We start from the raw sequence: 27,118 nt of genomic DNA, 5'->3' as shown, positions 1-27,118 counted from the left end.
AATGTTCTTTGAATGAAAAAGTAACTCACATATTTTGCAGATAGCATTACAAAGTAAATCTTGGCAGAGTCAACATGTTACCACTTCAAAACATTTTCAAGAGCCTGTGCCATGCTTTCTCTAGCAGCTGCCCTACCCACTGCTAGCTCCAAGGCTGCACACCAGAGTCCAGGCTCTGAGACAGCAATGAGCTCAGAGCTCTGCCAGCACAAGAGCCAGCTCCAGGCATGAGAACCTGTTGGATATGCACTGACTTGGTTGTTCTGCTTGGGGGCGTTGGTTGAGGATTCCTGCTCCAAGATAACCTAGTAGATGCAGCCAGGAGGAACATCTCCCATATTATGTAAAGAGACCTAATCTGTGACTCACTGGCATCCATGAAAGGGATGCGAAGAATGGAAACAATATGGAAAACATATTTCAGGATATCATCCATGAGAACGTCTCCAACCTAGCTAAAGAAGCCAACATTCAAATTTGGGAAATGCGGAGAACCCACACAAAATACTTCACAAGAATATCTTCCCCAAGACAGATAATTATCAGATTATCCAAAGTCAAAACAAAAGAAAATGTGTTAAAAGACTCAGTGGTATGCTGTCTTCAAGAGACCCATCTCACATACCATGACACCCCTAGGCTCAAAATAAAGGGGTAGAGAAACATCTGCCAAACAAATGGAAAACAGAAAAAAAAGCAGGGGTTGTAATTCTAATTTCAGATGAAACGGACTTTAAACCAAAAAAGATCAAAAAAGACAAGGAAGGGCATTACATAATGGTAAAGGGTTCAATACAACAAGAAGACCTAACTAACTTAAATATATGTGTGCTGAACACAGGATCACATAGATTTATTGATATGGTTTGGCTGTGTCCCCACCCAAATCTCATCTTGAATTGTAGTTCCCATAATCCCCATGTGTTGTGGGAGGGATCCAGTGGGAGGTAATTGAATCATGGTGTGGGTTTTTCCCATGCTGTTGTGATAGTGAATAAGATTCATGAAATCTGATGGTTTTATAAAAGGCATTTCCTCTGCACACCCTCTGTTGCCTGCCACCATGTAAGATGTGCCTTTGCTCCTCCTTTGCCTTCCGCCATGATCATGAGGCCTCCCCACCCATGTGGAACTGTGAGTCCATTAAACCTCCTTTTATTTATAAATTACCTGGTCTTGGGTATGTCCTTATAGCAACATGAGAAGGGACTAATGCATTTGTAAAGCAAGTTCTTAGAGACCTTCAAAGAGACTCAGTCTCCCACACAATTATAGTGGGAGACTTCAACACCCCATGGACAGTATTAGATAGATTATCAAGGTGGAAAATTAACAAAGATATTCAGAACCTGAAATTAACACCGGACCAAATGGACCTGATAGACATCTACAGAACTCTCCACCCTAAAACAATAGAATATAGGTTCTTCTCATTGCCACATGGCACATACTGTAAAATCAACCACACAATTGGACATAAAACAATCCTCAGCAAATGCAAAAGAACTGAAATAATAGCAAACATACTCTCAGACCACAATGCAATTAAAATAGTATTCAAGACTAAGAAAATTACTCAAAACCATACAATTACCTGAAAATTAAACAACCTGCTCCTGAATGACTTTTGGGTAAATAATGAAATTAAGGCAGTTACATAAAGTCATCAATGCAATAAAAGAGCTTTTTCATCTGTTAGGGGGAAACTGGCATCAGCTCCTGCCTAAAATTCTACCATCATTATTAGCATCTTTTCTGAGTGTAGGCTGAATGTCAGTTGGGTTATCTGGATACCCAACTCCACATAAATTTATTGAATGAATGAAGAAGATCCTAGAATTTTTGTTTTCTTTTTTATCTGATATATGATTCAGCTGATACATTCTTACAATAACTAGTCTAGCCACTTTTGTAGGAATGAGAGTGAGAAAGAGAGGGCTTTCATACTCATTTCAAATGTAATGTGTAATCCTTAGCACAACCAGTGGAGAGGAGATGAGAGCAAAAGTTGGAAGTATTACTTTTATGCTTAAGGTTTAACTAAGATAGGAAATTTGCAGGCTATGTTAAATGCATTGCATGACTGTCAAACACCCATAGTCTCCCATGCTGGAAGGTTGCCTTTAATAAAAACAGTGGACAGGTATTGGAATTTATCAAGACTCCAGCCTTAGCACCTAAGATTTTCATTAGAAAAAGGGGGCTCTTTTGCAAATATGATATACACAAAGGCACTGTCTCTAGACAGACCTTTCTCAGGACTTTTAGCTTGCCATATCAAAAAACGTTGGATTTTGATTTGCACTCATGCCCCTTGGCTTAGCTACTTTGTGCATGACATAACCAGTTCAGCCTTATACAGGTGCCCTGGACAGAAATTTTATCCTTTATATTTGAATGAATATATTTTTTTTGGCCATTAGTAGACACTCAATAAATTTCTCAGTTGATAGAGTGCCTGCAGCACATGTTTCTAATCATTATTTACCATTAAACGGCTTTAAAAAGAAGTAAATGCACATATATGACAACATACTTTTCCTTAAGAAGGAAAAGGATTTTGGCCAAAGGAAAAGGATATTGGCCCAAACCAAGACCTAGAATAACTTACCATATAGAAATCAAGTACTCACAGTAGACTACAGATTGAACATTCATCAACCTTATAGGTGCTGCTGATAAATAAGCCTACAAACAGTCAAGGATCTTAAATGATATTTTCACTACATTCAACATGACTTATTCAGTTTCATGCCTTATATTTTTGGAAGATTATTGAACATTGAGTGGGTATGAAAAAATAGACAAAAGAGCAAGGATATTTTCTTTTTTCAGAAAAGGACAAGAACAAAGTAATTGTAAAAAGACAATAACAACCAATTTTCAGACTTTAGTGAAATAACATGGATTCAGTTTCACTAAAGATATAATTCAAATATTAGTACAGTCATTGGCCATTAGAATTGGTAAAGACTTACTTAGGCTATGCTATCCTTTCTTAAATATTGGATGAATAATGACCTAGGGAATTAAATATTTAAACAAATGTATCTCAGGGTTGATGGTCCCTTAATTCCAGTTGGCTAACATTTTTTCAGTTTCTTCTTGTTTGCTGATGAATAACTAACAGAGAATGGACTATTTAAATCAAGTTATATAAATTTAATTTACTCAATACATTAGGTTATATAGGGTTATCTGTAACCAATTAAGGTCCTAATTCTACTAAATTAAAAGTCACCAGAGAATGAAAAAGACAATGCGCTATCTATTTATTGTTAAGAAGCTGGTTCCTTAAATTGTGCTGTTACTATACTTTATTTTCTAAGATATTATTTGCTATTCAGCTTCTCTTCTAGTTAAGAGTATAATTCTTTGTTTTGCTAAAACTTTTTAAATACATGATATTTATATACCCATTATTATTGGGTACATGTGATATTTTGATATACAAATAGAATGTGTAGCAATCAAGTCAGGGATTTAGGGTATCTACCACCTCAAACATTTATCATTTCTTTGTGTTGGGAACATTTCAAGTCCTCTCTTTTAGCTATTTTGAAATATACATTATTGTTAACTATCAGCACCCTATTGTGCTATCAAACATCAGACTGTATCTCTTCTATTTGGCTGTGTGTTTGTGCCCATTAACCAACCTGTCTTCATCCCTTCTTCCTACTTCACACCATTCCCAGCCTCTAGTAACTATCATTATACTCTCTGCCTCCATGAGATTACGGTAACTCTTAAATATTGGAAACTGGAACTCAAGACAGAGTGTTCTTGAATTTTCTTTGTATTCTTTGGAGTTTTTTGTTAATGGAAATACTTGTGGTTTTTCTTATCTATAGAGCACTGCTTTCAGATTTTTCTTAAATAGAAATATGTTTGATTACTGTATTAAAGATTTCATGCTCTTCATATGCAGATAGTCCATTTACTGTGCCTTGGAATAGCAGAAGCTTTGACATCTTGGGATTATTACTCACTTTTTAAAAAATTAATGCCATCATATAATCTCACGGTGTTCATTAGTTGTTCAGTCACTTGTGGATTTTTCAAAATATATTTATGCGATGGTCAACACTTCATCCACAGACAAATTATTTAAAATACATGTTATCAGGTAATACCAGTGTGTTAAATTATTTTTACTAATAGGACAATATGAGAAATTGTAGAATAAACAATTTGCGACTGCTTGGCTGGAGGCAGGTCCTTCCTGTTGTTCTCGTATTAGTATGTAATGAAACCCATTTTCAGTACACCTTGACTTAAAAGAAGGAGTATTGAACAGGGGTGAAGGATGTCCTTAGATCTATGCGCACATTATAGCCCTGCAACCTGGGCAGATCTCCTCATTTCTTTTGGCTTTTCTTTGTCCTCTTATAAAATGGACATGCAAATCCATAGTTATCATGAGTAGTAAAGTGGATGTTTTAGGTGTTATGAATATTAAATTTGATGGTTTTAGGCCTATTTTAGATGTCACCCTCGTAGGATGCCTTCCCTGATCTGCTTCATTGATTGGTATAGGTGCCTCTACTCTATCTTCTCTTTGCACATGGGGCATATTTTTGTCATAACATCCATCATAATCATTTGCTTTCTTGTCTACCCCCAGCTTCACCCTCTATACTGTGAGTTCTGAAAATCACTGTATTTTCATCTCTGTATTTCCAGGTCATCATGCAGTGGCTGGTACAAAATAGATGCTTAGATTCTACTGAAAAAAAAAAATGATTAACAACAAAAGAAGTTGGACAATCTCAATATTTTCTTAAGACAAATACAGTAGTTTCTTCAAGTGTATTATTTATGAAAGAAATTAGCTTTTCTTTATATCTCCAGTGAAAATGAAAACATATTTTAAAATTTTGCAGTACTTATACTACAGCGTAATGCTACAGTCTGGAGGTACAAGTATCTGTTATATTAGGCTTGGGTGAGAAAACACTCAAGAAAGGAATTAGTGTTATGACCTTTTGAAGTATGGAATTAGAAGGTTAGAACGAGGGTGTGGAGGGCATTTGATTATGAATTTTTAAGCCAGAGGTCGCTTTAGAAAAATCTACCTAAAATGCATCATGGTTTATTAAAACAAACAAACACCCAACATATAGATCTGCATTATGATTAACCCAAAGTGGCAGGTCCCTCACAGGCAGCCTTGACTCATGCTGCAAGCCCACCTTCAGGCCATATTCAATACTTGGGTGAATCTTCTTTAGCTGAACAACAGAATGTGATGGGAAGACACTGGTATTTTGTTAGAATATTTTATGGGGAGAAGGGCAAAGGGCTTTACCTACTATATAGAAAAAATGCACACAGTTCTGTGTTATACACTTTTTGTTTTAAAAAGCCTCTCAGGCTTCTGTCAGCACACCTCTTCTCTCTTCCCACCAAGACTCTAGCAACCTTCTATTTACAGGAGCCATGCAAATCTGGCTCTAAACTCACACTGGCCACCCAACATACCAACACCTGGAAGCTAGCAGACACCACTGATTTAGAAAGCAGTTAAAGAGACTGCGTTGCCGTGGTTTTCAACTTTTACATCTGTCTCTGAGTTAGAAAAATAATTTACACTTTGATCAAGAACACATATATACTCAGGAATATAATTGAAATAAAATCTTTGTAAAATAATTTTACAAAGGACTTATATTTTTCTCTCCTCCTATTCTAACTCCTTCCTTCTCGTCTCTTCTCTTGTCCTGAAGTGTCTAATGTTTTTAAAAAGATACTACTAGTCTGGACCCAGCAGTTTCTCTATATTAGCAGTTTGAAAACATTGTTTTACTATTGTTTACACGTGGTTTTCAGACTCTCAGTCCATGTCTCAAGCATCTTATCAAGGTGTTTATACCACTACAAACAGGGATTTGAGCGGGGAGTGGGTAGGGAGGATGCTTCTACTATTAAAAAGTAGCATTTAAAAAATATTATTACCTAAGAAACTTGACAACAGAGGAAATAAAGCTGCCTAATATTGATTATTTAGTGCTTCCTTTGAGATATGCTATTTTTAACCTCTTTGCCCAGTTCCTCTTTCCTGGGTCCAGGCAGAAAATGCCTTTAGCCTTGAAAAGCACTGTGCTTCTCATGTTCCCTAGGGCCACTGGCCTGCTAAGGTTTCTCTTCCTGAAAGGCAAAGCCTTTTTTATTATTAATGTTTCTTTAAATCCCAACTATACAATCACTAAAAAGTGGAAAAATGATAAAATATGTGTAAATCCATGTTTAATTTGTCACTTATTCATCACTGAAAACATTCCTTATCTCTTTGTCATATGCACAGTTGTCTTCCCTCGAATTCTCAGGAATGTTTTTGCCTGATGCTTATGTAGGTTATCACAAGCTGTTTCCATATTGAACATAGGGGATATACTGTTTGTTTGTTTGTTTGTTTTTAAATGGAGTCTTGCTCTGTCACCCAGGCTGGAGTGCAGTAGCGCGATCTCGGCTCATTGCAACCTCCACTTCCTGGATTCAAGGGATTCTGCTGCCTAGCATCCCCAGTAGCTGGGATTATGGATATGTGCCACGATGCCCGGCTTATTTTTGTATTTTAGTAGAGACTGGGTTTCACCATGTTGGCCAGGTTGATCTCAAACTCCTGACCTCAAATGATCTGCTCACGTCGGCCTCCCAAAGTGCTGGGATTACAGGCATGAGCCACCGTGCCTGGCCAGAGATATATTGTTTAGATGCACCATCAGTCTCACTGCCACCACTCCCTTTACAGGTGGCAGCAGGTTGAGCTTACATTGTAATTTATCATCGTTAACATATGTGTGGATATATGAAGGGCACTATGGGGATTTTACATAAATATGGAGCAGTGTGGTTCATGCCTTCAAGGACATTAAAATAAAATTCAATCGGAAGCAGTCACCGATTAAGCAATGCTTAATCATGTAATATGGTGGCCATTTGCTGATGGTTCGACACCATATTTCCAAAGTATTAGTGCTTTCATATGACTCAATCAGCTTCTGCGAAGTTATGCAAAAATTGTTGAACATGGAGCCTTTTATGTTTTCCTGTTTCTGCTACCAAATTCATTTAATAGAAATAACTCTTTGAGTAAGTGCACTTGCCTACTGTGGAAAACACTTTATTTGGTGGCAATGTTGAAACAGCCAATATGAATTATAGGCATTTACTGCAATAGAATCAAGAAACCTATTTCCCCCTTCAAAATCAATAGAAAAATTGCTACTTCCACAAGGTATTCTTTGTCTTTGTAAAGACAAATGACAGTGCATTCTATTTCAGGGTAGTTGAAACATTTCTCAACTGGCAAAGTTGTTTGGTCTTCTATTTTACCTGTGCAGATAAAAGGATCCTTTTGCATCTCAAAGGCTAGAGGCAATATTTTTCACAAATAAATAGCATACTAAAGTGATTGTTAATTTTTTAAAAATTAGCCTTTTGAAAAGAGATAGCACTGAATTTCTGACAGTAAACATTAATGTTTCTTTATCAAAATCTTAATTAAAGTCATGTATGCAAAGCTGACAGATGTTTTAAAATTCAGGTTAGAGATAATATTTTCCATTCATGAAGTTATTAGTAATACTTTATAAAAAACACAAATTTCAGCCTATGCAGACTTTTCTTCTTGGAATTTGAAATGCTTTTTTTATTTTTGAATCTAGAATCAGTAATCTTAAAAGTTTTATACTTGAAAATTTTCTGTTGGATAATTATTAAATATTGTAAAATTGTACCCTGTATAGATGTTGTCATGATTCCTTATTAGCGCTACTGAAAATATATATGTATAATTTCTCTTATTTAATAAAAGCACATTTATTGTTTGTTTTTGAGTATGTGCAAAAATTAGGCAAACAATGGAATCCCATTGATCTGCTGATATTAAAATGCATTTAAATGGGAATGTGTATGAGTACATAAATGTGATTAGTCAGTTCTGGGAGCTATCAGAGACTCACTGAAGCTCAAATAAGTAGTAACCTTTCATATCTTAATTCCTCCCTAAATTGTTTGCATCCTAAGAAAATGTCAAAACAGTAGCAAGTACACAGATTTAGTATTTCACCAGTGACTTCCAGAGAGCTAGAAACAGGATTTATGAAGAATCCACGTTATGATTTTCATTATTCAATAGCTAATGTTACATGGATAAATACATTATTACTGTTATATTATTGCTTACCACTGACTGGATTTCTTCATCATACTCCTGAGCATCATGAACTGAAAAAACTATAGAAATGATACCAATATCATCTGATTAACAATGGGCAGATCAGTCCTGTTACACAATGCTTTATACATGAGGCCAAAAATGACTTTGGATTAAGAATATTCTAGTAAAACTTCTGCATCTAAAAGGAGCAGGAAGAATGCATACATTTTAATAATCTTCAAAAGACCAGTTTAGCTAAAATCAATATATATTTAGAGGTTGTTGTAATTTCTATTTTTTCTGTATCTGTTCAACTGTCCTGTGCAAGGCAAAAATGAACCAAGTATGTGGTCAAGAGTAGTGGGCATTCACATTCAGACAATTTGTGTATTCTTATAAATGTGTTTAATTACAACTGCTTCAAAAGAATCCCAGATTTTCAAAAGTTTATTTTAAGTTTGGAGATTAGACAAGGTCATACTGGTTTTACATCCTACGTGATATAAGTATATATACGAAGAAAAAAACAACATTGGAATATTACACAGCTTGAAGGTTTGCAAAGATTATTTGTGTCTTAGTTATTTCTGTACTTAATGACACATCAGACGCATTGAGTATTATATTTCATAATTTGTTGACTAGCAAAGATACAATCATTAGTAACCCAAGTCTTCAAAATTCACACCAAACTTTATGAAGTCATTCAGAAAGAGAAAGTCAATCCTAAAATTAAAACTGGCAACTATGATAAATACTTTCAAAAGGATGTAGATATAATGGAGATGTTTAAAAGTTTAGTTTCATTAATTGTAAAATTAGCATGTTATATTTACTCAATATAGTGAAGACTAGGTGATTCTTACATGTATTCTACTTATGGTACTGTATTGGTTTTAGTGTGAATTTACATAGAATAAATTTACTTCACTTTCATGTCATCGACATGAATGACACAAAAGCTACTTCATAATACTACTTTACAATAGTTTTCAACATTTCCATATGGTGCAACCCCTTTGCTCTCATCAATTTTGGGTGTCACGGAACAATAGGTATCCCGTTGGACGTGATGTATTGCGAAGAGCATATAAAGCAGAGGGAAAATGAAAAAGCAAGAGAAACTCATTTCAATGCTTTTTCTAAAAGGTAACAAATATAATTTTAATCAACTTCCTTGGAAAATATTTTTAAAACAGATATCAATAGAAAAAATTACAAAACATCATATGAAGCTATAAATAATTTTGAAAAACTAAATCATCATAAAGCATAAGTAATAATCTTAAAAATATACTAAAGAATGTATGTAATTTGCAAAGGAAAATGGCTAGATATCTGATGGGACAGTAAACCTTGAAAGAAACTGGCTAAAGAGTAAGTGTGTGTATATTTCTGAACCTAAGTAATTATTTGTCACATGACTTTAAAATTTAGCCAGTTACAAATATTTTAAAATCCTAACTTTAAAGTTATCTAAAAAAAGCAATATGGGGGAAATAGTAATTTTGTTTTTGAAAGATGTTGAAAACTGATCACCATTTCAGAGGCTTCAAATTCATAATTTCATAATAAGAACAAGAAGTAGAAAGCATATGGGCAAGGAACAAATATGTGGCCAGCCAGTCCCCTTAGACGAACTAATTTTGTTCTTATTAAAAATGCCAATACAATTGACTTTCTCTTTAAATTCTTCATTATGATTGAAGACCACTCCATATATACATCATTAAGAAATGCTGTTAACACATGGACAGACAAGACAGTAACAGTCTAGTGGCTTTTGTTATGCAGCACAAATATTAAAGGAAAAAAATAGCAGTGTTGCGTAGGATCTTAACATTTCGTACACATACCATCCTTTCTTTTCCAATACACTTAATTTAAAACTCCAATAATTCTTTCTAAGCCTTATAAAATAAATACTTGTAAAGCTTATAAATTAGATGTTGAAGACTTTTATGGAGGCAGTGTGAGCTTTAATTTGAGAGACATGTCAATGAAACCTCCAGTATCAATAACAAATTGTTATGATAATTGCTTATTTTTCCAGGACCTTTGAAGCAAAATAAATAGAAATCAATTTTCATCTTGAAAATGGTTTACTACTTTGTCATTAGTAAACACTTTGCTTCTCACAAATAACTCCACCTGTGCCTTCCTGGGAAACTACCACCAGTTTCAAATCTCAATAAGATGTTAGTTTCACAGGGAATGTGGAGCTGAACAAAGAAATGATGAGTATGCTTGGCCAAACTATGCAGCACTATATTAATATTTCTTTGCTAAATTTTTTATAAAATAAACAAATAACAAGCCGATTTTTTAAAGTAAATATAAGGATATGTAATTACCATCTAAATGAAGATTTAAATTTAAAGAGACATATATATTTTTCGTTCTTTTGTGCAAACTGAGAGTATGGGATTCTTTATGAAGCAATTATTTGGAAATTAAACAGTTAAGGCTTCCTTCAAAAATAAAACTGCAGATTTAATTAATGAATATTAAATACAGATCAATCTACTGATAGGCAGTCATGTTCTACATATATGAGTAAACATGACACTTCTTTTAGTCAACTAATAGGAAATTCAATTAGAAAAAAAGTTGAATTATTCAGGTAATATACAATATTAAGAATGTAGAATAGAACTAAAAGAAAAAGAAGTCACATAGTCTCTTATTAGAAATAATGAAAGTAAAATGAGAATTATAATATCAGTACTGCATGTTACATATTCTTCTTTAAAATTTTGTAATAAACATTGACAGTGTTTGGTAGGCACAGGGAAACAGGATAATGTAGAGTCATTACAGAAGAAAAAAAACTTATTGCTAACATTGCAGTATTCCTTTTATCAGAATTAGGTGAGTATTGATTGTAAAAGCTCTATCAACTCTTGCTCTTATTTGATGACTTTGAGACTTTTTTACTCTTGCTATAAAAAGAAGGCTACTTTCTTTCCCTAATATATTTCTACCAATGCGAATAATTCAGGAAACAATGAGAGAAAAGTAATTCACACTTAATGTGTTGTTACTTAAGAGATTTGACGGATAAAATAAAATCAAATTAAATCATTGAAAAGGCAGGCTTAGACCCCCTTAAAAACACCGTTAGTTGCCTACCATAATTTGAGCACTTTTTCATGAAAAAAAAAAAAAACATTCAGTTTCCTACAGATTTTGCACAGTTCATTCCATGGAGATACTTTTAGGGAAATAGGGAAGAGGGTTGTGAAATGTAGCCTCCCCTCATTCCTCCTCTGTGCAGCCCAGCAGCTCTGACCGCAATGTGATCCTCCCGTACCAGGACCAAGGAAGGATTCTTATGTGTCGTGCATAGATGGGAGGGTCGATGACATTTTTTCTGTGAGTGTCATTGTCAAAATTGCCCTGGAAAACCTAATAAAGAAGAGCAGAAAAATGTCAGTCACACAGCCTTCTTTCTTTGAAATTATTTTTATGTTCCTGTTTGGAACATTTTCCCCAAACATGATATTTGATAACTATTCATTTTCTTTTCTTCAAAATATATTGCAGCTTCTTTTTAATAATAATTATTTTAAATTAAATGGTCAATTAATGTTTAAAGAGTTAAACCTTTATTGTTTAATGCAGACATTCATAGGTCTATCATTTTCCTCTACTTGTTTCTCTCAATTAAAAAAAATACAACAGGTATTCATTTTTTGCTTATGTCACAGGCTGACGTTAGTCATGTAGCTTGCTGAAGATGCTCTCTTCCACGGGGTGACTCAGAGATCCAAGCTGCTTGCAAAGTACAGCTATCATCTGGAGCATGTGGCCTCCACATTCACAAGGGGCAAGGGGAGGGAGAGTTAGCAGACTGTGCAGAGTGTTTAAGAGAACAAATATGGAAGCAGCTTATATCACTTCTGTATATATCTGTTTCACCTTACCTAATTATATGACTCCAGCCTAACAGCAAAGGAGGCTGGGCACTGGAGAGAAGCACAAGGCTATCTGGTGAGCACTAACGGCCTCTATCACAGTGCCTTTTGCCCACTTCTTCTCACATAGAGAATAAAACTAGCCCATCTCCAAATGAGACAACGCAATCAATGCTGTTTTTGAACTGTTTTTCTCTTCTTTTTTGGCTTCATCTATTAATTCCTGGATCCATACAATACTATTGGGATCAATATGACTTATAATATCCTGACACTTTGCATTGCACGTCTATTCTTCTTTCTTCTTTTGTAAAAATGCTTTTTTTTTTTTTTGGAGCTTTACTATTACTATGGCCACTTGCTCTTCCCCAAAAGACTTTCATAATAACTTGGACAAATGTCTGCTTCAGAAAACAAAACAAATTTAAAACACTGGGACCCTGATAGGAATGGCATTAAATTATAAATTATGTTGGGGTAAACTGAGGTATTTATATTATTTAGTCTTTATCTGAAGATTTTATCCTTTTTTTCTTATAGATTCTGAACATTTCTTATTAAAGTGATTTCTAACTATTTTATATCTACATTTTTAAAAATTTAGATTTAGTTTAGATTTTTAGATTTAGTTTAAATTTTTAGAGTAAAAATCTCTTCAACGCTTTCTGTTTTTGCTTTATGAAGCATCTTATAATTAGAAGATAATTTTCTTTCTTGTTTGACATCAAATTTCTTTCTTGTTTGGCATCAAAACATAACTATGTGACCAGAGACACCTGAAAATAAAATCCTTAAAGTAGAAAACAAAAAACAACCAAACTCCATCATCACATGACAGAATACTTAACCCACATCTTTCAGCATTCTGAAATTAAAGGGAATGTTTTAAAAGCCTTCTAGGCTAGATTGGTTCAGTCTTATACGGCCACAAATGTTCTCCTGGAAAGAAAAAAATCATATTCTCCTCAAAAGCATTAGGCAGTACGGCACTGATTAATAGGAGCAATAGACAAGACTGAAAAGTCTCTCTGCTGGTTCTGCTGGCATATCTAAATTCATATTCATTTAGCAGGCATTTTATGCTTAGTAATGCCCTGTCTTGCACAAAGGAATAATTCATTCTGGACTGAAATGTGCTACTACTATGTTACAATGTCTCTGTTAGCAAAACTCACAGGTACAGGACATATCATAAACACTCACCAAAAATCTTGAGAGACTGTTGCTACTGCAACAGCAGAAAATAAGCTCTGGTTTACTGACATCCTCTCTGACATATGATGTTGGATTCAAATATTTCACTGAGATTGTGGTATTACAATTTAATACGGAATCTAAAATCCAATTTTGTAGCCCTGCTAGTGAACTTAATGTATATCTCTGGGATAATAGAGTTTAAATTCATTAACTTTCATTGCAAGATTTATAACAGCCCAAAATATAGTTTTATACCACTTCTTGGGAAGGAAATACAGAAAGAAACAATTTTCTCTTAAGTGTCTGCTCTCTAGCACAGGTTTTGATGCGAACTATCAACCCAGAAAGTATTAGTTGAATTATTAATTATACTTATTTCTTTATAATGAAGAATACATACAGAGAAACTATATCAGCTCTGGAACTGAAAACAACTATGAAATTTCTGATTTAATATGTGAAAGTCATGGATATTTGCATGTTCACTTAAAAAAAGTGAAGTTTCATGAAACAGGATGATTAATAAAACAATAACGTTCACAGAAAAACAGCCGAAATCTATACTAGAATCACAGAATTTACAGCCTCAAAGTACTGAAAATATATTTTTATTTTCAGAGGCCTCTCAGTAATGACACGTACAGAACACAAAGCACCCACTTGCTAATTCCAGGATGATATTTTGTACTTGTTGTGTAAACATGTGGCACATGTGCTGTTTTCTTATCTCAAGCACTAGGAAGCCCCTGCTTAAGAATGCTACCTAAATATTTCACCTTGCAAAGGAATGCAAACACAGTATTTTTAGTTAACTTCGTAAAATCTCTAAGATTTCTAGAAAGTGCTTTCACAGGCACATTTTAGAGACATAAGCATCTGAACTAAAACTGAAGTCTGAAAAGACTGATGGAGAACATTAAATCTCTATATAGGAGTGAAAATATTTTACATGAGAAAGACACAGTTCAATTTAGAATTTTTTAGAAAAACTATGCACACGTTTCAGTTCAGGAAGGAGGCTAATTAGCTGATGACAAATTTGCTGATATATTCAAACATGATATTGCTTAGAGGTCTCTCAGGCTTTTTCTAACACATGGGGCCTTGATCAAAAAACACTCAAGGTACTTTGCAGAAGCTTCCATAATTACAACCTAAGAGAAGATAAGAGAAAGAAAAATACAACTCCCTCAATGTAGCTATCTTGATTTTCTCTTTCCTAAGGTTAACTCTCTTGTGATGCTGGTTGAAAATACAAATCAGATTCTTCAGAGGATTCAAATCTCAGCACGGAGAGAATATCAGATAAAATAAAACAATAAAATCTTGTTTCTAGCAGCATTAATACATTTTTTATAAGACGAGCTACCATTCTTTGTTAGGGACCACGGTCTATTCAGGCCAGTATAGACATCATCAATAGGAGGCCTCCAGGGATCACGGAACAAAGTAACATTATCCTCCACAATGTAGTCAGAGAGGTGGGGCATATTTCAGTTTCTTTTAGCAGTCATCGAATAGGACTCTAAATATCAAAGAATCCCTTGGGGATTTCTTGCACATACGATTTCTTTAGAAAATCATCTAGTTTGTAAAAATGTGCTTCTTTTCATTTGTCCTAAACTTAACTGATTAAAAGTTTTAAAGAGATTCCCATTGTTCTAACTTTTTGGAATTGTTGTTCACATCATTCAAATAGCGAGTGGTTCTAAGCATTTTTAGATAGATTCCCTATGACTAAACATCAGCATTTTACATCAGTATTAAACACCAGTATTTTATTAAGATTTCAAGTGACCATCACTTCATCCCTCTGGGCTTTTGTTGCCCCCTTATAGATTTCATTATTTTTCTTCTGCTATTTGGAGACTATAGTCGAACCGCATCTGGGATTTCAGATATTGTGGAAATATAAAGGTTGAGTGAGACTTTCTAAAGTTTTTTCTGTTGATTGTATTTGCTTTGTTTATGGTATCAAGCATACCACTGGCCTTACTGACTGTATCTGTACACTGACCTGCTGTTCTTAAGGGATAGAGGACAAAGGTAAAGATGCATTTTCCTAGGGCAGCATGTATGTGTCTGTGTCTGTGTGTGTGTGTGTGTGTGTGTGTGTGTGTGTGCAGAGGTGCTGGGCTGAAAGCTCAGAATTCTTTATTTAACATACATAATTTCAATCCTTTGTGCTTTCATCCAGAGCACTAATGGAGAAGTTAAATAAGAACAGTCTTTGGTAGCTCTGATCCTCAGAAACCCTGTTTTTATCTAATTCTACCCATATAATGAAAGAATCTGAGATTTGGAAGAGAACTCAGAGATCTGCTCTCAATAACTTTTCCCTCTAATATTTCTAACATGGAACTTTCAGCCTATTCATGGCATGCCTCAATACAATAGGACAGGTATGTATTTAGACAGTTTGAAAGTCTATCTTTTTAGAAGACTAAAATGCATATCTCTCACTTCAATCTATTGAATCTAGTGCTTAATTCTCAATGAATATAGAACAAACTTAGCTCATCAAAAGAACTTTTGACATACTTAACAATAATTGACACAAACCTCTCAAAAACTCAACTTCAGCACTCTAGGCTAAACATTCATAGTTCCTTAAAAAGTTCCTCATGTTGCATGATTTTCAGACTTATAATCTTGATTGCATTCCATTGACTAACATCTGTTTTAACTATGGCTCAGTGAAAGTGTGGTATTTATTGGGACACAGAATGTAGACATACTGTGAATAACTCAAAAGATAGAGTGCACCTTTGTTGTAGATGCAATATTTCTATCAATGCAGTCTAAAATGTAGAATAATTATATTGCATTTGGGGTTATAGTTGATTGATTTATGGTCAAATAGATTTTGGATATTTTCATAATTTCTCCTCAGTGAGGGTTTTCCAATTTTTTTACTTGTATCTGTTTTATAAAGCAACTATTTATATATTATATAAGTATATAATTCTGATTTTTGTGGCTGACATAAGGGACAGATGCTTACTAATTTATAGTTCAGGATCATAAAATTTATTTGTATATACTTAGTATCAACATTACTTCAATTTTTTTGACTGTCAAAAATTTCAGAGTTACAACTTGAATCAACGCTTTAAGTGATGTAAAGTCTTATGAAAAATTTCACGGAATTAGTATGCATGAATCATGTCAAACATAACATTTTTCCATTTGAATAGTTTGGGAAAGAGCTTTCTTTGTTTCTAATTCTAGGGCTAGATTTTCAGTAATATTTTAGGATAATCTAAAATTTATGTTCTACTTTGCCCTATATGCAAGCATTCCAAAAATCAATTTTTTTATTAAAAAGGAAAAAAAATCAAAATATATAGAAAATTATTTTTAAACATTTTAGTTAGTGGCATACATCTATATCATATTAAACAAATCTTATTGGAAGCTTTGCATGTATGAAACTTGTATAAGTGATTGGCTTTAAAAAGTCTGAAACCAAAGTTTAATTCTTTTAGCCAAAATAGACTGCAGCTATCATTCTGTGAATTCAATTTTCTAGGAAAATTTACCAGCATCCTGAAACCATTTCATGATTGAAAGGCTAGTATATTATTCTTGATGTTTTTCTCTGCGATCAATTCCACTAAACCAATGAAACTCTGTAACAAAATTAGCCTCAATATGAGTACATTCTTCCGGATGTAATAAGGAAACAAGAAATTCATTTCCAGATAAATTTCAATATTCTAAGAAATGTTTCTTTGGAAAATAGTGATATTGAGAATTATATTCTAAGAGGGTCACCAAAAAAGTAGGGGTTTCTGTTGGAGCCAGTAGACTTTGTTAATAAGTGTCTATATTGATCATCAGTCTGCAGAATGAGCTGGGGGATCAGCCTTCACTATAGGGCAGCCCAACAACACTATAGCACAAATTGTCATTGACAGAAAGGAACAGAGAGCTACCACAGTGTCTTCCATCCCATAGCATCCTGAGTGGAACCATTACCCTCCAAAGCTGAAATAAGGTCATAGCTAACCGAAACAATTTATCAGCAGGTGAAAGTCAAATGGAAAAAAATTCAACCAAAATGTATACATAAGACCTTAAAGTAGAGCCAAAGACAATGATAAAGTTACATGTCCCGGTTTGTGAAAATATAATGTGTGTAATCTACAGATAAGAGATCAAATGCGACGAGGACTTGTTTTCATATCAACCACTAATTGTAACATATTAGACAATCACTTTATTTTTCTGTATCCAAAAGGAGTTGATCATCTTGTCTTCTTTGTAAGAAACATATCTAGACACATCTTAATCTTGAGTTTGCTTGTGTGTACTATCTTGAAGTAAATTGCTGACCATCATCTTTTTTCTATTGAACAGTTCTTCTGCAGAGTTTAGGATGTGTCAAATCTAGTGTAAGCATAGCGTTTACAGACACATGTCATTCCAGTGATCAGTGTACAGTCTACAAAACCGTGTGTAATACGAGTGTGCAGTAGATGTTAACCTTACCCAAGGAGGAGTCTGTTTTTCACCCTCTGCAACTTGAAGGTAATCTCTAAGCCCTTGGAATGGCCTGTCTGAGAGGAGTATTTTTGTTTCCCAGGGGGCCCTGGGCCACACCAGATAGCCTATGCTAACATTGTGGTTTACAGTGGGGTCTTCAGGTCAGCTTGACCACTGAAAAGGAGGAAACTAAGGTTAGCCATACAGATGGTCAACCATGTCTAAATGTCAGAGCTTCCACAAAAACTCTGAATACCAACGCTAAGGTGAGCTTCCTAGTTGGCAATACTCTGGGCTTATTGTCACATAACATTGCTGAGAGAACTTACTACTCTCCAGAAGTCTCCAAGACAACTGAAAGCTCATTCCTGGACTCTCCTGGACTCTGCCCCATATGTCTCTTCCCTTAGATGATCTGTATCCATATCCTTTCATCGTGATAAATGATAACTGTATGATAATTTTAGTTGTGTTTGTGAGTTTTTCTATTGAATTATCAAACCTGAGAATGATCTTGGGGAACTGTGAATGTGCAATTGATGTCAAAAGTGAGGGTGGGTTTAGGGAATCCTGAATTTGTGATGAGTAATTGGTATTGAAGGGCTACAGGTTTCATCTAAGTTTTGTTGTCTGAAACACTGACAGTTGGAAAAGGAACCTCAATTGTCTGAAAGGGTTGTATCTACAACTTCCCCAACATCATGCGCCAGCGTGTGACAGACATTCAGGCTTTAAAGTTGATTGTGAACTTACTTTCTATTCTGATTCTTTGAATAAATCCTCAAAGGACAATCCATTGAAATTTGTTTATTTTGGCCCATAAGTATACTTTCTAAACCTTCTACTGTTAGGTTCTACTCTCTCTATTTTACTTGCTGTTCTTATTTTCAATTTCTGGATGATATTTATTCTCATGGGCATAAACCTAATAAGCATATCAAACAACCAGTGTTACTTGTCCTCTTGCATATTTCAGTAACAAAAAATTCAACTTCTTTATTCTCCTGTATTTCTTTAATATCATTTCCATAAAAGCTTATAGGTCCTTTGAGAAATACTACTTTGTCCATCTACTTGGGTTTCTTTTGAAATCCCTTAAGAAACTACAGTCAGATTTTCTTAAAGCTATCATGCATGGTCATATATATAATAATTCTGCACCATAATTCATATTGGATATTAATTTTATCTATGTTCTTTTTAAAATGATGTTTTGTTCCACAAACCCTTTGAAAATCTAGACCCTGTTTGCTTCAGAGACTTCTTTGCTTCCCAAGATTTCTCCATGAAACTACCTGAGGCTTTCAAACTGCTTATTTAACTTCAAAAATCTAATTATAGAACATTTTTGCTTGATGGGAGAAGTGAAAAACAAAACATGGGGCAGGTTCCATAGTCTCTCTTTCACAAGGGCATGATCCATTTAAACCATTAAAATGAATATATGCGTTCTCTAAAAAAATTATTTCCATTCCCATTGTTGCTCTCAAGAAATTTCTTGTGGCTCTAAAGTTTGCTTTCTATTGTAACTATGTTAAAAAGTAGATCTTTGGCTTCAAGAAATACTATACTTTACTGAATGAATCTGGCTTTGCTTCATGTTCCTAGTGTATATAAATCTCTGATTATATCCCAAGAAATTCTTTACTACACCACAAATTTGATGTTCACTTACAATTCTTGTAGCATGATTTGCACTCTACTGCTCCTTCTGTTATATTTTTTTTTTCTGAAAATGCACAAATGAAAGATTCCAATAATAATTGGCCAAAACATAGGCAAAGGTGTTTTTTTCCCTACCCTGGCAATAAAAGTCCACATTTCCGGCCCTTCATTGCTTCTCAAATTGCCAGATTCTCTTTGGTTTCCATGTAGTTGACATGAAAGCTGGTTTGGGAACATATTTCTTCATTGGGAAAGAGAACTGTGTGATAGCTTTCTAAAATTCATTATTTCTTAGATCCTCTGGAATTTGAAAGTATTGGAAAAGAGGAGGAAATAGCACATTTTTGATAGTATTTTTTTAGAACATTTAACTTCTGGCTTTTCGTAGAAGAGTTCAACTGCTCCTAAAAAGATATGGGATTAGGGAATCCTATTCTGCCCAGTAGTATCAACTTGTCTATTACTGGCAAGCTGGCATAGGCAATACTTGTGATTCCCTAGTCCACTGTGAGAGTGACAAGTTGAGCTAGGAATTGCCAACATCCCAGTCAGCCCGATGAGAGACCAAAGGGACTGGGGCAGAGTGGCCATCTCCATTCATTCTACGGACTGTTTTCTTGCATAACTTTGGCTTTAAGTAGCTGGAGAGCTGGTAGCTCTTTAGAAAGAGCCCCAAGAGCCTCACTAAGAAGTTCATGTTACCTTTTGTTATTAGGTCTTGACCTTGGGAAAAAGATGTAGTGAAAAATCAAAGCAAAAGAGTCCATCCTCCTTGACTGTTACCTTCCTTTCCCCAAGCTTGCTGTCATTTAGAATGTAGAGTCTAAAAGCCAGTAGGTAGGATACACCACCATATTTAACTTCTTTTATGATGAAAGTCTCCTTAAGTAATGAGAATATCTTAGGAAATATATCACATAGGATGATTGCCTATAAAGATTTATGAAACATAAAATATGCCATTCTAAACTGTGGCTATATATTTAAACTATCTGCCTTCCACTACTCAGATTTTGACTGCCATAAGAAATATTCCCACAGAAAAAGTAGAATTGGGAAACCATCTGCTTTTCAAAGACATCTCCAGGAGATATTACCAGGAATAGTTGGAAAGTAAGGGCATCTACTTTTTTCTTTTTAGTAGAACATGAGAAATGTAGAAATGCCTTTCCTCTTTTCTATAAAAGTACAGAGCAACTTGCCTCTCTATTGAAGCTCAAAACTCATCTCTCAAACTCTCATCTGAAATCACACTACGTATTTTCCATCTCATCAGAACAATTTGAGACTCTACCCCTGACTCTACCCTTCATGGTAGATATATAAATGATGTGGCAGTAGAGAAATTGGTGTATTTGGTAATTCTTCCCGCATTAGGAGACTTTTCCTCACTTCAAGTCTCATTGAAGAGTTTCACCCTATCCTTGTCAGAAATGACTTAATATCGTGCTCTATGTATGAACACAGAAGTGATTTAAGCACTTAGCCATGTGACTTCTAAGCCAGACTCATGATGAGGGGAAAAGAGTATTAGGGAGAGGAGACAATCCTGGAGATGGATGCAGGGGTGGCAAAGTGGAATCGTACAGCTGAAGCAGGGTGCCTAGGTGTGAGCGTAAGCGTGTATTGCCTAGGCACAGAAAGTAGTCATTCTCCTTTATCCTCTCTCCTGAGTATCCTCAGTAGACCATCTGGTCCAGCTACAAGACATAGAAGATCTTAACTGGAAACAAGGATGCAAGATCAAATATTTTGAATATACTTATACTAAAGAATGTATCATTTATCTGAATTCAAATTTAACTAAGTGTCAGTATTTTTATTTGCCAAATCTGGCAACACTATATGAAGAACATGAGGAATGCTAGACCTAAGCTGAGCAGTCACTAACTCTTCTTTGGGATAAGCTAAATTTTGGGTCTTTTTTCTTTTCTTAATGAGTTGAGGGCATATTATTATTAAAATATGCTTGATCTCAGAAGAGAAAAGTAAACTTTGCTATTACTTATGGCTATTGGGGTATTACCAAAAGGAAGAAAAGAAATAAAAGTGCAATTTTGTTATGTAAAAGTTATATTATTTTCACTCATATATGAGGAACATCTTCCTTTAATTATTATTAAATATCAGACATTTCATTTATCTGTTCAAAATTGATTTTGTTTCTAACTTTATTGGAAATAAGGAAATTAGTTCTTGTGTTCAGTTTTCTGAGTTTGGTCCTCTGCTCACAGCTTCAGAAAAATCGAGAGGACTGCCTCTTCACACAGGTATAATAACTGAATCTGTCTTTGGTTAAAGTTATTTTTTAAGCAGTTTTGTGTCTCAAATTATGCCAGAAGCTTTTTGATGATGAGAAATGTGTTGCCTCTCTAATAAGTGTCCCTACACGGCTTATTATAGGTGTATTTGTCCCAAGAGTGCTCTATACATATTAACACACTTTCTCTTTGAGATTCAACCAAAGGAGCTACGTAAAAATCATTGCCAAATGATTAACTTTATAGGGAGTGGCAGATTCAAAAATCTTTTTATAGTTTCCCATAAACATGGATATATGACAGGTATCATTTGTTCTTTTTCAGATTTAAACTGTGAAAAAGTAGAAAAATACTGCCACATTAATTAAGACATTGTGAAACTGTTAAGGGGGAGACTTTTAATTGCTTAACATATTGCAGCTGATGGTGTGATGGTGGATAGTAAAAATGGCATATGTATCATGTAGAACTAATGTCCTTGAGCATTTTTTTTTACCATATAATAAACAATCAAAATATTAGTTGTTTGGTGATTATTTAGAAATAAAATGGGTTGAAATTTTTGCTATATTCTAATTGATATAGTTTGGATATTTGTCCCCTCCAAATCTCATGTCAAAATGCGATCCTCAATGTTGGAGCTGTAGCCTAGGGGGAGGTGCTGGGTCATGGGGGCAGATCCCTCTTGTATGGCTTGGTGCCCTCCCTATTGTATTGAATGAGTTCTTGCTCTATTAGTTCACAGAAGAGCTGGTTGTTAAAAAATAATGTGTCACCTTATCCTCTCTCTCTTGCTCCCTCTCTTGCCACGTGATGAGCCTTCTCCCTCCTTGACTTCCATCATGAGTAAAAAAAGCTTCCTGATGCCTCACCAGAAGCCAAGCAGATTCTGTTGCCATTCTTGCACAGCCTGTAGAACCATGAGCCAAATAAACCTCCTTTCTTTATAAATTACCCAGTCTTAGGCATTCCTTAATCGTAATACAAAATAGACTAACACCACTAGTCAATGGTTACTGCATACTTAAACTATCAAAATAATGACATAGTTTCTATCATACTCAGATTGATCGAGTACTTGTTTTCCTAGTAGGAAAGAAAACTATCAGATTCACCTAAAATAGCATCGTAGTTTTTTCTATTCAAAATGCTAATTTTCTCTCAGCTAACATCTCCTGCTTTCATCAGGTTCATCACTACCTCTTAATGAATGATAACATCACTGAATTTTAAACAATTTATTAAAGTTTGATAGTCTTGATCATTCTACTGGGGAGCTAATCGCTAATCAATATTTTTAATATGTTAGCATTTTTAATCAATGCATAGAGTCACAGTTGGGCTAACACTTGATGATTTTTCTTAGTAGTTGTATAAGAATGACTTAAATAAAAGCATGAGTAATTTTTTTCACTGAGAAATATTGTCATTATGCAATTAGGTCTATTAATAAATAAGTCACACACAAACATGAGATATTCAGAATTTTAAGTGTACACGTTTTTAGTGATTTCTGATGAGTGGTGGAAGATTGAGAAGATAAAAATAGGAAGATTTTAACTTTTTTGGCATTTGAGCACTGGGAAAAGTAAGGTGATAAAGCATGTAATAATAAGCAACATTTAAATTATTTTTCATTTATGAATATTTTACTTTGATAATACTGCTATGTAACATATTCCTTATGTTTTCACACATATTTTTTCCTTTTTTGCAGAAACATGTGCTAACTAGAAAAACTATATTGTTTCAAACTTTAAGGGAGTTTATCAAACTCCCTGAAAATGTAACTCTGAGTTTTGGAGAAAAAAGATAATTAGCAAGAAAAAACAATAAGCATGTATTTACTCCTTATTATCGTATTATCCTGACTTGTTTTCTGCTTTCTCCATAAATTTATTGAGAACGATGTTTCATAGCATCTGTACTAGGTGGTTATCTGTCATTAAATAACAGTCACACCAGTAGGGACATTCTTCCTGCTCCTTGCCCCCAACCCACCCTAATATTGGTGAATTTTATGAATTTTCTGCCTGATGTATATTTGTTTCTACCACCTAATTGTTGTTAGACAGCATTCTGCTTTTGCTCTTTTGTCTTTTAACGATGAAGGTTAAAACATCCAAATGCCAACAAGAAAAGTAAATGATTCATTGTCCAAAATTAACTGCATATTTTACATTGACAGTGTTTAATATTAGAAAATGTGAACTAATATACAAAGGATTTTCTTAGAAACCTCAAAATTAATCCTTAAAGAAGGACAACTGGCTTTCCATTGATGTTTCCAAATAAACTGAATGACTTCTTAAAAAAATCACTGAGCTCCTTCAGACAGAATGGCTTCTGGTTGTTCCTGTGGCTAATGAGTCACTCTGGTTTGTCTTTCATTTCCAGCATGTAGCTAGTTGTTCCATTCTACAGTTGCACTTACATTGGGCACTAGCCCTCTCTCTGCTCATCTCTATCCCATAAGCCGCATCTCCTGTTGTCCCCTTCCTTTCCTGCTCTTAAACCCTTCTTTACCCCGCATCCAAGAACAAACACCTTAGTTGTTCTTGGATCTAGGTAGGACACTTGCAGCTTATGTTAAACATGGAAATGGAAGCATAATACTTTTTTTTAGGAGACCCAGGGCTATTTGCTTGTGGACTTGCATCCATTTTTTTCTGTCTTGTTTTTGACTCCAGGCCTCCACTTCACAACTGATTCTGATAAGTGGGTCCCTATTATGTTCTCTGTGTACCTTAACAACTGCTATCACACTACTCATTGATGACAATATGCTGCTTTCTGAATTCAGTTTATTTAACTAGATTGTCCTTTCCCAACTCAGCAGGCAGATCTAGGCCTGCAAACCACTTTCACTTTGCTAAGTCAATTATTCTGTACTTAGATATTTCCTGATACATTTCATTCTTGGTCAGAGGCCTTAGCAAAATTTACAAGCATCCCATTCTATTTTGGGCATACCAGCACATATCCTAGTCAGGTCTCATAATATTAAATTACAAGTAGAAAAGCAGAGAAACTTCTGAATAACAGTTGATACCAAATGGTATTTATTTAAATAACAATATCCATGATGTGCTTATTACACATTGCATGCCTGTATTAAAACATCTCATGTACCCCATAAATATACATACCTGTCTACATATGCACACAAGTTAAAAATATGCAAATAAAAATAAATAAATAAATAACAATGTCCTTATTTTTAGACAATTCTGAAATAATATAATGGTCTTCTTAACTTTAGTTTCAATTAAGTCACTCAGCCACTGATAAGTAAGTAAAATAAAGTGACTACATGAATTTCTATCATGTAGGGGCACACTTCACTTGCTATTACTGAATCCTAGTGTTTTGTATAAAGTCATGTATTTTTTGGAAATTGCTTTTTGGAAAGCAGCCTCCGTTCCTTCCTTCTCTGCCTTATTTGAAAAGAGTAACAGGACTCTGAATGGATGAAACTAATGGTCTCCATGTAATATGGAAAGAAACCGTCCCTGATCCTGCTGCTCAGAAACATGCAGCTGCTCCCTCTTGAAAGACAATTCACTCCCTTTGCTTTTCCCCCTGCTATCATCTTCCTCTGTGATTGCCACTGACAATTCCATTTTATTTACTCCCTAAGGGATTCTTCAGGTTCTAAGTTTCTCACCCAGATCAAATTTCAAAAGAACAGCATGAGTATTATTGACTACTCATCTGACCTCTGCCTTACCCAGGAGTTGGACTTTCAAGGTATTAAACATTCAAATTTAATTTCAGCTCTCCAAAACTACTCACTTCAGCAGAAATGACAGGATGCTCTGTGACATCTGTAATTACTGTTGAATTTGAATATATCCTTCAATACAGACCATGGCTGGCAGCTTTATTAATGAGGACTGATGATGTTGCTGCTTCTATTTTTCACACCCATGTTGATAAAGGGAAGGAGGTTGAAAAGGACCAGGGACTCTTTTCTTCTATTGAAGAGTGATGGACTTTTATGAAACTGACATAATCTATGTGCTACTTCTTCCCTAGAGTTGTTTTATCAAATAATATACCTAGTAGGTTATATTTTGACTTTCCCAAATAAACGGATTAAATCAAAATTTTTCCACCTTTAATGAGCTTCTCATTAGACTGGGAGACTGTGTCATATTCAGATTTTTTTCTCACATGGAATCTGCCAACTGAATACACAGTTGAATGAATATAAATTTCACCACCTTCTAGATGATCCCATCTAATCTGCGTCCTAAACTACTTAAATATATTATTTCAATTTAAAATTTGTTTAAAGCTAGTGTTTACTTTGTGATTTTCATAAGGGAATTGGCAAACTTATTAAAATTTAATCTTATTTTTAGAAACATTGATTCATATTGACTTCCTCTGACCAATTAGAGGCCAAAGTCCTAAAGAATAATAATAAATTCCATTCTCACTAGAAAAACAGAAAACTACACTTAGTTTCAAAAATTTAATTTTGTTTTTGGCATCAATTAGCCATTTTTCACACACTTGCTTATTATTAGCTGGGGCCTCTGTAAACATTTAGATTTCCAGCTCATCTCCAGAGAGTCTGAAGCGGGGCCCAGAAATATGTATTTTTAAACAAGCTCTCCTCATGAGTGCCATAATCAGACAATTATGGTAACTACTGAATTAGAGAGTTCACCAAGATATTGCAGTTTATTTCTTGATGAATATACGTGTGATTCCTCTTTAAGGACCAAGAAAGTATTATTGGAAACAGGGGATTTTGTTTTCTGTTTTGGAAAATCCAGGTAAAGTTTCAACTTTTCAACTTATGCTTTTACAAAACCCTGGATAATTTTAGGGAGGGAGATGAAATAGAGTATTACCAGCTTCTTTATTCTTGAAAAAAGAAAGCTCCTATGCTGTGAATTCAGACTTATTTAAACATTAGGATGTTATGACTAATATACTGGATGAGAAAACCCATTTTTATTTCTAATTTTTCCATATAAGTACTCTTCCTGAAATTTATTATTGCTTTACTTTGGCTTATAACCTGAAAAATTAAATACTGAAAGTGTTTGTCAAGTTTTGCAGTTTTCCTGCTAAATGCAGTAAAAAACAGCTCCAAGTGTATAAAACAAATGTCACTTTCATAAGAGCAAAGGAACATTTGACTTTCAAATAAAAATGTACCTGAATTAATGCTGTAGAGAAATATAAAAGTTAGTTAAATGTTAGAAAATGCTGTAGACTAGTAAGGGGAAAATAAAAATGTATGGACTGTAATGAGAGTGTCATCACAGGTTCAATTACAAGAGATTTAATGTGGAAATTAGCTAAAAAACAACACTAAAGTAAACTGCAATTCTTGTGAATGCTATGGGAGGGTATTCAAAAACTGACATCTCAATAAGGAGAACAGAGTATTATTTTTCTTCAGTTGA

General features: G+C 34.5%; 1 protein-coding gene across 2 annotated transcripts in view; it reads right to left on the bottom strand.

Annotated features, from left to right (window-relative positions):
• Window positions 1–8,593: 8,593 nt before the first annotated feature.
• EDIL3 (EGF like repeats and discoidin domains 3) overlaps window positions 8,594–27,118 on the bottom strand; it is a 442,216-nt gene continuing 423,691 nt past the window's right edge. For both annotated transcript variants that reach the window (XM_003822240.6, XM_003822241.6), the window contains one exon: window positions 8,594–11,572. In XM_003822240.6, the coding sequence (XP_003822288.1) occupies window positions 11,423–11,572 (150 nt within the window). In that variant the 3' untranslated portion in view covers window positions 8,594–11,422. The remainder of the gene's footprint in view (window positions 11,573–27,118) is intronic.

This window comes from Pan paniscus, chromosome 4, assembly GCF_029289425.2.
Source record: "Pan paniscus chromosome 4, NHGRI_mPanPan1-v2.0_pri, whole genome shotgun sequence".
In the NCBI taxonomy this organism is placed as follows: Eukaryota; Metazoa; Chordata; class Mammalia; order Primates; family Hominidae; genus Pan; species Pan paniscus.
This window is presented reverse-complemented; position numbering and strand designations above follow the sequence as displayed.